Raw genomic sequence first — 15,757 nt, 5'->3', positions numbered from 1 at the left:
CAGACCTCTGCAGAATTACAGGGATATATAGGATTTAATTAACTTTGATAGATTTGTCAAAACCTCTAAAATAACCAACAGGTTAAGACCCAGTCTGGTGATTCCCAAAGTCTTGCCTCCCATTGCCCAAAGAAAAGTAGACCTTGGGTTGCCATGCCCAGGAAATACTGTGTTTGAGATCTCTGCTAGGAAAAACAACCCTCCCTGCACGTAGATTTTGAAGGCCTAGGCACCTGGAATCTGATAGACATGGAGTTAAAGAAAGGAGCATACGCACAATCCAAAATAACTAATTGAAGAAAATCAGCTGGCTAAATACATGCAGTATTCGGACACGCCAGATATCAGGCCACCAGCAACTTCAGGAAAGCTGCATATAACAAGGACAAGTAGTTAAGTCTGCCCTTTTCAAAGCAGCCAAGAGCAAGCTTTTCTCAAGAAAACAACAGGATGAGACTCTTCTCCGTAAAGGAAAGCCCAGCCTTCTGGGTAGCATATATCTGATATATTTTAAAAAACAACAGCATCAAGAACAGGTGATACACATACATACCTTAGCTGGACCTGTACTGTGAAGTCACATTTGGTCCCAGAAATATCCCTAGAAACAACAGAACACAGGTTAAAACATATTGTTTACACAACAGGTTCATCAATATTTTCTCAAGAGTTTGCTGTAAGTTCATCGTATGTAAACCACACTTTCTGGTATATATAGCGTATACCAGACTTTCCTTCTCCTGGTCAGTCAAACCACCACTCTCAAGACACACTAAAAGGTACATCTTTTATTTTTCAAGGTAAATAAATATGTTTATAGTTATAAACATAGAACTTGACAAAGGATCTGACTGATGGCGAGAAAGGACTGCAGGAAGGAGAGTTATGTATTTGTACAGTGCTTAGGACAAGAGAAACCTGCCCAATACTGGACAGTGGTGGCATTTAATTCTCTCTTCCTCACCCTTTTCCCCTGCATCAGCTTACATACAAAGGAGAAAAGAATTCCCCAGAAGAGTATTCTCTGAGGCACTACACACATACCTGTGTTCTTTAAGATCACATTTCAAAATGAAAGATATGGTAAGCTAGTTCCTTTTTTAATTTTTATTTAAATACTGTATTACTGATCAAACTCACTCACATTGAACTGCTGATTTGCTGCACTTGTTGTGGCGTCAGTGCAAACGCAAAGCAGGTTTCTCGAAATCGCTGACTATTATCTGATGCTAGAAGAAAACAAGAGATCATCACTTTAAAAACAGCAAATACAGAATAATTAACAGAACGATCTCCTTTCATTAAAGTGTCTACATATATATACACACACATTTTTATAGCAAGCCCAACAGTACAACACACATCTGTTTCTGTAAACAATTTCAGAGTCAACAAGAAAGTTGCCATTTAAACCCTCCTGTAAATAAAAATACAATAAACAAACTTTATATGCATATAAAGTATACATTAAAAAAAGTGATACAGCTAACAAGAAAGCTGAGAAAAATCAGCTTAAGACTTTCTATCAGTCATGGTAACTCAACGCTAAATGTTCCTTGATATTAAATAAAAAAAAAAAAAAATCTTAGGAATTCTCATCAATCACTTTTTTATTTCCTTTAACGCACAAGATCATGGATTAGCCTGTAAAAGTATACAGAGTGACTGAGAAGTACAACACATGCAACCCCTCACATTTCAGTAAGATATTTTATGGAGTAAAATGCACCAAACATATAATATGCAAACAACACGAGATACCTAAGTATGAAATCTGGGTTTAAAGTCCTTCAACTCTGTGCCATAGTGCTCCACAACAAAACAAACACTACTTCAGAATTCATGCACCTGCTGAAAATCAAAGTAGTGTTAAACATCTCCAAAACAGTGCTTATTGTATCTAAAACGCATCCCTTCACCAAGGCTACAGGCACCATTGCAGTACAGAACCATACACAATGGCAATGAAAATGACTTTTTAAAAAAATAAAATTAAAAAAAAGAGAAGCATCCTCCCAGAGAACTGTTCAACATACTCATCAACACATGCATTGAAATGAAAGTTGTAAGAAGCTTGCCATTCAATTTCATTATTCTTAATTTTATAAGGTTATGAATAACTATATTGTGTATTAAACACTCGATAAATTTATCATTTTTTGTTTTACTATAATACACTTCCTGACTCATCCTTGAGTGACAGATGAGTGAATACTTCAGGGTGATACTTCAGATATTTTGTTAAAAGCAGCATGTGGTAGGTTGGAACCAACAATAGAATAGACATTGACTTAGTATAAATATTAACAGCAGCAATCTCACAAAATTACATCTATATCTTTCTTGTATGACAATGCTACAAGATCTGTACATTTTATTACATTATATACAACAACCACGTGCAGTTCATTATCAGTTGCTCTAAAGCTAGAATAGGTAATATACACCAAACCAGGTAATATATACCAAACAGCTACTTTTGTGAAAATACTAGCAATGCTAAATCTTTTTAAAAGCATGAAGTTATATAAATAACTTTTTATATTTTTATATGCATATCTTTCCTTTTTTTTCCAATAACAAGTTCTACGGTAATGTCCAAAAGCACCATCTGGGCTAGGGTGCAGCTTGCAGCCTCAAGTTAATGTTTAGACACTCGTGCGTACAGTATCCAGCATCTATTTTTATTTTAATACATTTTCAACTACATTTCTTCAAATGAGAAACACACAGGGCTTCAGATGACAGCCAGTCATGTTATCACAATGCAAGAATTTGCAGGAAATATAAACACAATGTATACAATTAACAATGAAAATCTGTTATAATATTTGGTCTTCAATATAATTTTATACCTGTTTTTAGTTATAAATGGAAAGATCAGAATTATAAACTGTAATCAACAAAAGATGAATTAGCAAAGTTAATGCACTGCAGACCAGAGAACTGAATGAATTCAAGTTACTATTTCATATTTTTACATGGTTAAATGTGGCCTTAATCTGTTGGTTTTATTTTCCTCCCATGTGTTATTTGCTTTACCCTAGAAATTGTCAGCTTTGGCTTTATTAGAAAAGTTCTGGAAGGTCTTTGCAAACTTTTGTTGTGAACTCCAGCACCTTTAATTAAAGGACAAGACTGCTGAACATTTAACTCATACTACCTTCATTTAAAACTTCATTATCCCAAGAAGTTAAGTAGCAGTTACCAAAAGAAAAAGTCTAACCCCAAACTTCCCAAGCAATCTTTTTCCCTTTCAACTGCTCATCTTTTTGCTTGTTTTGGTTTTGCAGCATCCCCAGTTTAAAGAATCAAGCAGGTAATATGGATTTTTGCAAGCATTAGAAAGAAGGGAGGAGCAAAATAACTGTTAGCAAAACAGCAAAGGTTCCAAAATTCAATCCTTTTCCTCTGTTCATTACTGGCTGGTATTAATGCAAGACTTATTTTTGCTAAACAGTGATATGTGATCTTGAAAAGTGGGTTTCTAACTTCTATATTCAGTTTCATCGTGCTCTTGCATTGGCCAAATTAAAGCATTATACATTAAAGTGGCAGAAAATTAAAAAGTACATTCTTCAGTGCTGACATGGGAGCTTTCCTAATTCCAGTTTTCTTCACAAGCTATAGTTCTAGCACATTTGTAACACACAGTAAATAGCCTCTGCTTGAATCAAAAATTTTTGCAACAGAAATAGTCACTTCAAACTCATAACCATCAAAATACCACAGAAACATTAAGCATTACCAATAACTGCGTTGTGCACACTGCAGTTAATGAACTTACTCTTAACTAGAATCCACCTAAAATGAAAAAGGCAAGGAGGAAGGCTTTGGGGTTGGGGGGAGGCTGGTTGGTTGGTTGGTTGGTTTTAACACTGTCAGTTTAGACTAAGAACAAAAAGGCCTCCAACATTTCTTCTTATGCTGGCTATTAACTTCATATGCACTCATCTTAATAACTGTAAGCAAAAGTCTATGAGCTGATAGATCAATGGTCCCCAGTGATCGAAGATGTACTTCATCACATGCTGCTTGATGTTTTCTTAGCTGTAAAACAGCATTAATATACACATGCCATGTTTTCAATACATTGCTTTTGTGTACAAGCAATCATTGTGATTACCACGGGAGCATGGCCAAATTGCAAAGAAGGAAGAAATAACTTGTTAATTAGGCAAAGATGATCCAAAAGCCAATCAAAAGATTTCAAAACTCTTGACAGATTGAGAAGTACAGACAGAGGCACACAGACAAGAAGCTACATTGCTCTAAAAGAGAGTTACAGTCGGGCTCTTCAACTAGTATTAGGATACAGCTCTGCCCTATGGACGTGTAACTACCAACAGGAAAAAGAGCAAATTAATCACCAACTGCCCAAATCAGTGTGTGCTACCATAGGTAAGTCTAACTGTTAGGAACAGGCACATTTCAGCCAATTATAAAGACAATTCTAATCTTTACATTCAGCACAATTAAGAAATGGCAAGAACAAACTATGCAAAGAACAAACAGAATCAGTTTAACACAGACACAAAACGACTTGTAAAAGAGGCCAGGAACAACAGTGAAAATACTAGGCTATCACATTTGAAAGCACAGTTAAGTTTTACAAGGGCTGCAGTGGTTAAAAGCATTACTTCCATTTTCTGGCTTTCAGTTATGATCCCGCAATTGCCACTCTAACACCAACACACCGGGACAACCTCCCACCCGCCCGCGCTGCAGGGAACTCCGCTCCCCGTGCCATAACGGTGTTTGCAGCCAGGCCACGGAAAGGAAGGCAGGGCAAAATATACCCTCCAGTTGCAAAATCATGGCAAGTTAATTCAAGCAGAGGTCAGTTAAATATGGCGAGGAAAAGTCAACAGCTTCATAAAGACTCTGTTTACCACACTTGAAAACCAACTGCCTGTTTACTTTGCTGCCTCACGTGCTATTGCAAACCAGGGCTGTGAGGGGATTTGTCTTGGGGGGGACGGGGGACACGGCAGGGGCAGGTTAGGCAGGAGGACCTTGTTTGCGTGTCTGGGGCTTGCCTAGGAGGAAGGGAGAAATGCAGCAAACAAAACCAAAAGCATCCTCTGGAAGGGAGATGAGAAATGTTTCTTCTTTGTGGTTTTCTCTAATCTTCTCCCATAAGTTTTTGCGCAATCTTTTTATACCCATATCTATTCTTTCCAGATCTACTTACCCTACAAACGATGCATGAAAATTTCAACAAAACACGTTAAACAGAGCTAATTTAGCAGCTCTACTATTAAATACTAAGCTTCCAAGCTTATCTAGGACTGTACAAACTCCTCTATTTCTAAGGACTTCAGATTTCTCTAGGAAGAAACATTGGAAATCTGGAATTTAAGAGTGTAGAAAAGCTAACAGATTTCTATTAATTCATCTGGTGTATCTGCTGTGTTTAAGAACACCAAACAGATCCTGGCAAGTCAAGCACATCATTTACTTTTAAAGTTGTACAGTATGATTAAAACCAGAAATACATAAATATATAATTTTATACAAGAAAATAATTTTGATGGCTAGAAATGTGCAACCATGCCCTGCAAACTATTATTATTTAACAAAAGAAAGGCAAAAATAGATCTCCAATTGAAACCCGAATGGATTAAAATAGAATTTATAATCTAGTAAAGCTGGAATCTAGCCAGGACAACAGAGTTAATATGAATATTCTTAAGAAAGTTGCCAGGAATGGTTTTTTGGTTGGGTTTTTGGATTTTCTTTTTTTTCCCCTCATAACTATGAATTATTAAATTTTATAACCTTTTCTTTAGCGCTCTCTGAATGGTACAGAGCTTGGAGGATTAGTCAAGAGTGGTTTATAGGCCACGTCTCCTTTGCAATCTCAGAAAGGAGGTACAATGCACAAATGTCTAATGGACTTCTATTTTTTTTTAAGTTTACATGTAAAGAACAAAGGCACAGTAATTTAAAAAACAAATACCATGAATCACAAGCATCGCTTTACCTTGCTGCTAAAAAATTTCCTGAATAATTCAGAAATCTGAAATGGCAAGTTTTGAAAGTATAGTAGAAAGCTCTTCAAGCAGACTTACATAATTAAATGGGTGTCAACAAGAACAGTTTCAGACAAGCTGTATAAAACCCACTTCTCATCTTACCAGAATCTCACCATTTTTGAGGGGGTGCTGAAGCGGGGCGGGCGGAGGGGAGTATTTACTACTTCTTCATTCATCCAGCTTAAATCCAGGAAAGGCAATGAACAAAATCCACATTTTCTTTTAAACACATACGTACACTTACTAAGAACCAGCACAAGCTCAGGTCCGTTGCCTCTGCAGGTCCCCAACATCAGTACAACACACTCTAAAATGCCTAAAACATTGCAAAAACATTACAGAGCAGAGTTTCTTCTTCAAAGCTATTCTTTTTACCAATTCACTATCACCAGTTTCTTGAACTATTTCATGCTTACCTCATTCAAGTAACAATCCAAACAGCATATGGGATTGGTATATATTAAGTGAGAGTGACCCAATTATGCCTTGCTGGTTGTATATTTTGTTAAACGTTTCACATGAGTAATGAGTTTTCAAAATCTGAGCAAAAACTATTTTAATACATGACAGTATCATTCACAGGACCAAAACACTTAAAATTCTATATGAATGTGTATATACATGTGCATATATATATAGACAATGAATATATTACTTATATAAGTAATAATAACGATACATTAAAAAAAACATTTCCTACCAATTTTATTCTTTATTTTGGAAAAACCCTGTAGTGCTAGAGTGAAAAAAAAGAACCCAGCTTGAGTGGCTGCATTTTCTACAGCTCTAAAAATATTCTGTTCCACCTCACCAGTACCCACGGCTAAAAATAGCCACACAATCTTTCTGCAGTAAAATACCTCTTGCTGTCTTGAGAAAAAGCCAGTCTCTAAATTTCCATTGAAGAACAGATACCTTAAAATCTTTAATGAATCTTATCTTATCACACTGTTGAGGTGGTGACGCTTCCTAATGCAACTGCAGCTAACCGTCATACTGCCAATATACTAAGGTTAATCTTTTCCATCTATCATCACCAAGTGCAGCTTATTAAATAGTGAAGGGAATATATTACCTTCTAATACAGAAAGATACTTGGACTAAAATTAAACTTGCACTTTACACTGCAGTAATTACCCAAGTTCAGGCCATGAGAAAAGCTATCATTGAATTGGCCTATTACCAATGATTTCCTATAATAGCATGTTTATTTGCAAAGGCAAAAATAGTTATGTTAAGTAAGAGTATCAGGACTATAGCAAATTTTTGCTACATGCTGTAAGATAAACAAGAGATATCTAATTGGTTATTCACTAACCTAATACAGTACATAATTTTGATCAGTTAAATTTGTCAAAATATTAGCCAGAATAAACATTGTAGAAGTTGTCAACCCAATACATAAATAATTCTTGCTTATCTTCCCCAGATAGGTAAGATACCTCATTTTGTTGCTTTCTGCCTTTTTTTTTTTTTAAACAACAGAAGGCATTGTATCAAATTACGTTCAATCCTCTTTCAAGTATCACTGCTGAAAATTTAATACACTGCCTCCAAGCTAGACCAAAATTACTGCATTTAGATTAAGGCACAGAAAACGTTTACCTTTTAAAAAGGTAAAATTCACACAAACTTTGAATTATGTTCAATTGCAGCAGAAACCAGGAAATCCATTACACAACACTATATACACATAGCTCCTCATAATGTAGTTTGTCCAAAACCTCTTGTATCAATCCTGAACAAGGTTCATTTATACAACTGCTTTTGGACACGAGATCAAATGCCTGTGTACAGTACATTGCAATATCTGTATATAAGCAGAAACCAAGCAGCTATATGGGAGAGAAACAATGAGAGGATACACCTTAATGGGGGATCTACAACATCTCGGGATGTATCATTAGCCCTTTTAAAACCACCACAATTTATGAAGTTCCTGGGTAACGCAAGTGTTTATACATAAACACTTCCTTTCTGTTAACCACAACCTCTTAGCACCAAGCTCCTGCCATCTTCTGGAATCAAGCAGCAGTACCTTTTAAATGACTACCCACCATATCCTTAATTTCCTGCTACCCATTAAATGCACTCGTAGTCTGCAATATCAGGTCGGTCCTGGCCAGACCACTCCTCGGAGCCACCCTCTCCCCTGGAAGGCAGGAAAAGCCTCTTGCTAATCGCTAGAGCCCTGTCAGACCAGGCCAAAGCTGGACCCTTCGCCCTCACCAGCTGCGTGGCAGGCATCTAAAAGCAGGGCCGAGGGCTGTGCAGAAGCGCAGCATGCCCTGCACAAGCCGTGGGCTTCAGGAGCTCGGCTGCACCGAGCTCACGTCCAGCACCAAGAGAAATCCCAGATTCCCGTTTCTGTTTCGTCACGCACTTGCTGTGACATTTTGGCCATTTCACTTCATTTCAATCACTTATCACAATGTATGTTGCGTAACCTTAACATTTCAAAACACTTCAAAAGTACTTGAAGGAAAGCATTTCAGTAAACATACAAATCATTCTTTCCTTGACAGCGGTGACTAGCTCTCAACCCACTTCCACAGGTTACAACCGCACTACACTTACAAATACACTGCATTACTGTGAAGTGACAACGCCACGTTCTTCAGCTTAAAACAGATGAAAAACTGAACTCCAGTTCTGGTCAGTCTGCTGCATTTATCACTTAAGATCATTTTTAGATTCTGTTCAACTTAAGCTTTTAACAGTTAATACTCAGAAGGAATCGGCAGAGCTATACTGTGGGTGGGAAAGGCAGGGAGTAGAGACACGAAGGAGCTTATTTGAAATAGTGCCTAAATATATATATGAAAACAGCCTGGAAATATGCCAAGGGCTACAATTAATTCATAAATATTACATATTTTATAACTCTCTATGATACGTTGTATTAACAGAATAGATCAGCTGGAAACTCTGTGCAATTGGACAGATATTTATGTTTGATTTTTTTTTTTAATCAGTCATGTATTAGAGCATTTCTGAGCAATGAGGATTTCTGAAGACCTACAGTAAGTATTAAGGGACAATTTCATGCTGACCTTCAGTGCCAGAACTCTCTGCCCTCCCAACCTACCTCTGTGGAGTAAATACCGACCTACCCCAGCTCTCCTCTCACCGCTGCCCATCCTGGGCCCACAGATCTCCACTGCTTATCTGTTCCATCATTTTTTCCAGAGAGAAGGAACACCACTGGATCCTCCATACTCAGGTCACTTGATTTCTTGAGACACCTAAATATATGTCCCAGAACTCAACTGCTGCCATTCAGGCTTGAAAATTTTAGCTTCTATTCCTAAGAGCACCGACAGCCGTTAAATACTTCAAATGAGCAGCACTAAAAAGCTAGCACTGCCACGTCCCTACACAGGGTATCCTGCTTCTAGTGTATTTTTACTCTCAACAAGAAAGTAGCAAGTTTTATAAGGCTAACAGGAAAGGCAAAAGATTAAGTTTAAAGTTCATGATTAGATAACAGAGTCTCTAGTAAGCTCTCTACCAGGATTAGCACAACCCATACCATCTTCTAAAAGCCATCATAAAGGGAGATGAAGGTATCTCTGTAAGACTCCAAGTTACTGAAGACTTCCAAGTCCCAGCAGCATTTCCAACAACTACTAAGTGATCTCAACATCTTGGTTGCAAGAGGAAATCTTAAAAAACACGTATTGCAATAGCGCAGCTTCCTCTCTCATGCTATGTGAGCACCACTGCTAGGCCTCAAGCTCTCCAAACACTTAAAAGGGATACCACTCCAAGCTTAGATTGGTTCACTGATTATTAACGGATTACTCACATGCTTTGAGTGAACCACGTGGTTTGTCGTAATTCCTTCTACTAAAAGCTTTAATTAGAATCATAGAATATCCTGAGCTGGAAGGGACCCAGGAGGATCATCGAGCCCAACTCCGTATCAAATTATCAATTATCAAAAATATATCCTAATTTGATCTTGGAAAGCAAAGTGGCTTCCTAGATCCATTCACATCAGAGCAGCGGTGTCTGAAAACATCCATATCCTGTAAGGTCCTGGAATTTGGCTGATCTCAGTTCTACGCATGAGGAGATTGAGCAATCAGCTAAAGTGAGCAGTAATAAACTATACTCCTTTTCTTGTAGCACAAGAGCTACCCAGTTGGTTAAAGCTCTCTCATACTTAAAAGAAACAGACTCTAGATTATGGAAAGGTTCTCTATACATGAACTTGAGGCATACCACATGCAAATACAAGTTGAAGCCAGAAAAAGAAATCTTAAGTGCACTGTAATTCTAGTTCAGCTACAGCACATGAACAAGACAGAGCTAATATTTCAGCTTATTCTTGCACAATTAAAAGCTGTAGAGCCGGAAGTCAGAAAGCTCAAGCCTGAGTTGAGAATACAGTGTTTTGTTGAACTTCCTCCCACAAAGTACATTTAAAAAAATAACAAACACAGAAGACAGTAAAAGCGTGACTTTCATATAAACCGTGATACTGACTGCACAGAGCAACAGATCAGCTTGCTGATACATGAAAGGGAGAAATATTCGCCAAACAAAACTTTTATAGTTTCTAACCTAGATTTCTAAGTGCACTGAATTGTTTAATTGTTTAATAGCTGTACCTTGAACTACAGTCACCCTAAAGATTTTAGTCAGATCAGTTGCAAGATTTGTCTTCAAGAACACAGCATGTCCAAGTAACCATGATCAATCACAGTCAAAAAGAAAATTTCAAGGTAAATGCAAGTCAGAAGCATGAACGTTGGTTAGTAAGCACATAATTCTTGAGGGCAGGCACCAGGGGTGAAATTCTGCTTATTGGAGAAACCCTGTTATTAGAGTCCACAGATTAAGAAATTAAACTAAGACCTAAGCAAATCAAGACAAGCCTCAGGAGAGCCACTGGAAGCTCCTTTCACCCGATGGAGCCAGTATCTGGAGTCTGGCAGCATGCTTTCTGTAAGTGATACTCTGACTCCCCAAAAAGCCTGATGTTTGTCGTCTCCTTCCAGGAGGCTGAGACCTGTAGGTAAAAATCTCAATTTCCATGGCTCAGATCCGAGTTTCAGTGTTGTGTTCCATATCGCTTAAACCTGAAGCACAGCAAGTAAACTGTAGGATGATCATCCATATGCCATTCGGACAGCTTTTAAGAGAGTAGCATAGCCCACAGCCTCTTTAATCCTTTAAACTGAAAAGGTTAATTTCCCCTTACAGGTAAATAAAGATCCATAGCCTACTTAAAATGTTTTTTGGAACAACTACACAGCTAAAGCAATTAGGAGTGACATATGCTGTAACAAGAAGTATTTTTAAGATGTTGTTTAATTATCTAATGTCCCTTTCATAATAATCTGGCAGAATTTGGTACTTGTTACTCACCTCATAGTAAACACATTCCACCACACAAAAGAGATCTTATCTGTGTATTAGAAGTTACTTTTAGAAAATTGGCCCTATGCTTAAAAAACAACCCATTAGCAGCGTCTGTGCACTGGGGGCTGAAAACAGGGAAAAATTAAGTCAAAGCTTCAGCTTCACTTGAGAAACTAACAACCAAAATTCTCATATTTAAAGGTGTTCCTATTCAAAAAACAACAGAAAAGTCACAATAATAAGGCAACTTTCATACATTCCATCAAGGCCAAACTGGATACCTTTTCCTCCAAAAAAACCCAGTCATATAATCACATCAAATCGTGGTCAACCATGGGGTAGAGCGTTCAGACTTCTCACTAGCACTGCAAGAGCTCAGTGTACAGATTCGTCCACCAACATACATTTTCAGAATATAGAGCATTCCTAGTTGGCTTGTACACAAAAGCGTCCAATATAGATGCTTTCTCAATTTTGCAATGAGGATGACTAATAAAGTATGGATCAAATTCGACAGCTGCACTGAACATGGACAGATATCTCTTCGTCTCAGATAAACAAGCCCACTGACAGTCTTCTTGGGAGTAAAGAAAATGCTGTCATCCCCTGACAGCACAGCCAGCATAACCGTAATTGTCAGTATTAGCCACATGGCTCTGAAAGAGCTACGCAGGAGTCACGTACTTGAAACACTCGGAAGGAAGCGAGAGACTCTGCTATCTGAGCAGAGCAACAGCAGAAGAGACCCACCTTCAGCAGGGCCTAGCTGCTATTTTCAGTTCTTCAAATAAGAGCAGGCTGAGGTAGCATAGGCTGAGTTTACAAGTTCAACTAGCTAGGCAAGTCTGCTCTTCTGCAAGCATCCTACTCACTGCTACAAGTTGTACGGGCTGCTGTGAGCCAGAGAAAGTTAAAAAAAGTTAGCCAACAGCCTTCTAAGCTTAGCTTCTCACACATGCTTCAGCCAGCCATGCTCAAGTAAAGATCCTCAATAGCTGTTGGTGAGAAGGGTATGGATGGATAAAGCATCGCATTTCCCCCTTGCCATGAATCTAGTCCAGCAAGCAGTTAGCATGTCGATTTTAATCACAGTTCAGAGCTACATTTTAAGGAAGCAAGTGTAAGAAGGTAACATCCATTTCCTCCTTTTGTTCTTGACATTAAAAATAATAGTTAGCAAATTTAATTTCCTTATCTGTTATTCACATTAGCTTGTGTACTACCCACCTACGTAAAATATTTGGGTACAGAACGCATGTTCAAGTGCCCTGCTGTGTAACTCCCTTCCCCGAGGCTTTGTCAAATTATTGTTTTTCAAATTAATAATCACTTCTTGATGGGACAGAATACTACTGTAGCAAACCTTCCAAGCAATTCCACCTTGACTTGGGAAAGACCAGGGAGAATCACATCCAAAGATGTGCTTTGCCCAACTTTTACGTAATAACTATCATTTCAGAAGAATCTAAAGATCCTCAAATCAGCAGAGATAGCACTCATTCTCTCTCTCTCTCTTATACACACATTTGTCTCTATTCCAGTAGGTTCCATTTTAAGCAGAGAGATAATTATTCAACCCCCCACATCGGGTCATCAGTTCGTTCTTGTGGTGGAGGGAAACAGAGTAAATTCAAAAGTTTCTTATCCCTACCCCATGAGGAATCTGATGGGAAAGAGCAAACAGGAGATGCTGAAGCACTGGCCAAATGCCAAGGAGAAGTTCTGAGTGTCTGTACTATGCATCTGCCATTTGAAAACAAAGCCAGGGAACCTACAAATTTGACATTTGAGGAAACCCACATTGTTTGCAGCAGTGAGAAGGATGCCCAAACCATTTGGGGCAAATATTCAACAAATCATTTAAGACTGTTTTTAGTTAGAGTATCAGTAACTGCATAAATGGAGAAAATTAATACAAGTCTGCTCCATACTTGCATTTAAAACTGCTAAGCTGTATGCACAATTGCTTCAAGTTGCTTTGAAGGCGTATAAAGCTGCATATCACTGGTTATTAATCCAATAGGTTTTTTCATTAACATATATATATTTATTACTCTAAAATACCTTCATGACATTTATAGTTAGCAATTTTACAATCTGTAGCAACATTACTTTCCACTACAAAAGGAAACAACCAACCATTTCTCATAGGCATGAGACTCTTCCCCCAAAAGCACAAGAAAAAAAGCTTTTTAATATTATTGCTTCAGACAAACAGAAAGACATCATAGGATGCACATACAAAGCGAAAACCCCAAACACACCCTTAAGTTAACTGAAAGGACAGAGATTGCTTAAAAAGGTATCTGGTTGGAATTTCATCCACTTCCATTTTCTTACCCTGACACTGAGAGTCCACAAAGGGGGGGAAAATACCCTATTGTATATAAACTCCTCAAGCAATAAGACATGACAGAGCGTGAATTATGATCTCTTCATTTGGGGCTGGTTTGTCAGACATGGAGCTGACAGCAAAGTGTTCTTATCACATCTAGGAATAAATGCATACCATAATTCCTGCATTGGAATGTCTTATGGAAATTATAGCATTATTTTTAAGTATTTATAATGTAAAAGTGATGAGAGACATACTGAGTACCTAATTATCCTGCACCACCAGCATTGCCTGGAATGCTTATTAATCAATTAGGGTTTAGATTAAAGCTAAACAGATACAGTCTACCTCTTAAAAGAATACCTGAACCAGAAGAGGAGATTATCAAAAGCTATCTGTTTTTCCCTCAATGTCTCACTTATAACTGTTAAAACAAATATGCAAACAACTGTGCAACATACTTCAGAAATCTGCAGACCACCATCACCACTCACATATCAGGCCTCCTACATCCCTGTAGCTGTTCAGACTGTTAAGTACCTGCTCATTTTTGTTTACAAGGGATCTCTTTTGCAAAGGACATTTTTTTCACTCACCCACCATCTCCCCGTACCTACTCTCACAAATCTCCTCCTCCTACCAGCCATTCTCACAGTGAATCTTTTCCATGGTTTCAAGACAGCAGAAGGTTCCAACATGCAAGCAGCCCCTCCAGAAATCAACAGGACTATTGTATTTCAGCAATTTTTAAGAGTATTAAAAGTTAACCATACTGTTAAGTGCGATGTGGAGTCAGAGCCAGAAAAATCACACAGTTATATAATGCTCTGTAAGCATGAGATTATTCTCAGCAGCTACATAAGTGATTCATACCTTAATACAACAGACAGTTTAAAGAAAAGTAGCCACAACTGCAAAAGAACCTCAAGTCTTCCTAAACTCAGACGTTGAGGCTGTGATGGATCACAGCAAATATCTAGCCTGGCATTCTTTCCCAGCACAGATGAGAAGATTTTGTGGGCGTGATGGATTTGGGGGTATTTTTGTTTTGTTTTTTTTTAAATAATTAAACTCTATGGTTTACAAGAACTACTGTTTAGTTCGTTTCTTGTCAAACTCACCCCTTAAATATAACGGATCTTTGAACCATATTTAGTGGCTCAGCTAAAGCAACTAACGAGTGTTACGTAAGATGTCTCTCCATGTAGAACAATCTGTTCCAAAAGTTACCAAAAATAGCAATTCTCTAAACACTGGTGTGATGCAATATTTAACCAGTTACTGCATTAGCAGCTGAATTCATCCACTACTATTTAAAAAAAAAAAAAAAAAAAAGACTTCAAATATTATTACAACGTTTGCAACCTTACCTAGGCTGGTAGGTTTTATCAGCTCATCCAACAAGTCATAAAAAGGTAATTTCTGAAGTTTTATGTCGGGATGGACAGGGTGGAGCGCAGATGTGAGATGGGGGAGTTCCAGTTCATGTTTAGGTCCCAGAAGCGAAACGGGAAGCAATGGTGACGTGGCAGGGTGGCCATCGTAACTGAGCTGTGGAATGGTAGACGGAGACAAGGTTGCTGGCATGGAGCTCGAGTGTACGCTGGGGATAGATAAGTCTGCAGGTGTCATGATTTTCTGAGGGAACCTTCGCCTATAGAGTTCTTTGATTTTCATTTGTACAGCAGGACTGCAGCCAGCCTTTAACAAATGCAGTGCTTTTGTGAGAAGTTCGTGTTTTCGTCCGTGCTTGTTCCTCCCCGCGTAACCCAGAAGTACTTGCAGTTCAGAAACTCTAAGGCTCATAACCATTTGCTTAAAAGAAACAAAACAAAAAATTAGTATTCAAGTTACATCATCTTAAACACTAACATTAGAATGTGGCCTAATCCCATTAAGCATACAGTTTTTAAAGGCACACCACCACTGCTCTTCCCCCACTGATTATCTGAAATATAATGTAAAACAGTACTTGTTCACAGACAGATACATCTACTTCGAAAGTCTATAATGA

The 15,757-nt window shown here is 38.0% G+C and overlaps 1 protein-coding gene across 1 annotated transcript in view; it reads right to left on the bottom strand.

The window, feature by feature from the left end:
- PIAS1 (protein inhibitor of activated STAT 1) overlaps nt 1–15,555 on the bottom strand; it is a 35,035-nt gene extending 19,480 nt beyond the window's left edge. Inside the window, exons 1-3 of the mRNA XM_050903025.1 lie at nt 15,114–15,555; nt 1,145–1,229; nt 554–601 (exon numbers count right to left, since the gene is read on the bottom strand). Coding sequence (XP_050758982.1) covers nt 554–601; nt 1,145–1,229; nt 15,114–15,555 — 575 coding nt within the window. The remainder of the gene's footprint in view (nt 1–553; nt 602–1,144; nt 1,230–15,113) is intronic.
- Nucleotides 15,556–15,757: the final 202 nt, after the last annotated feature.

This window comes from Gymnogyps californianus, chromosome 11 (genome assembly GCF_018139145.2).
Source record: "Gymnogyps californianus isolate 813 chromosome 11, ASM1813914v2, whole genome shotgun sequence".
In the NCBI taxonomy this organism is placed as follows: Eukaryota; Metazoa; Chordata; class Aves; order Accipitriformes; family Cathartidae; genus Gymnogyps; species Gymnogyps californianus.
This window is presented reverse-complemented; position numbering and strand designations above follow the sequence as displayed.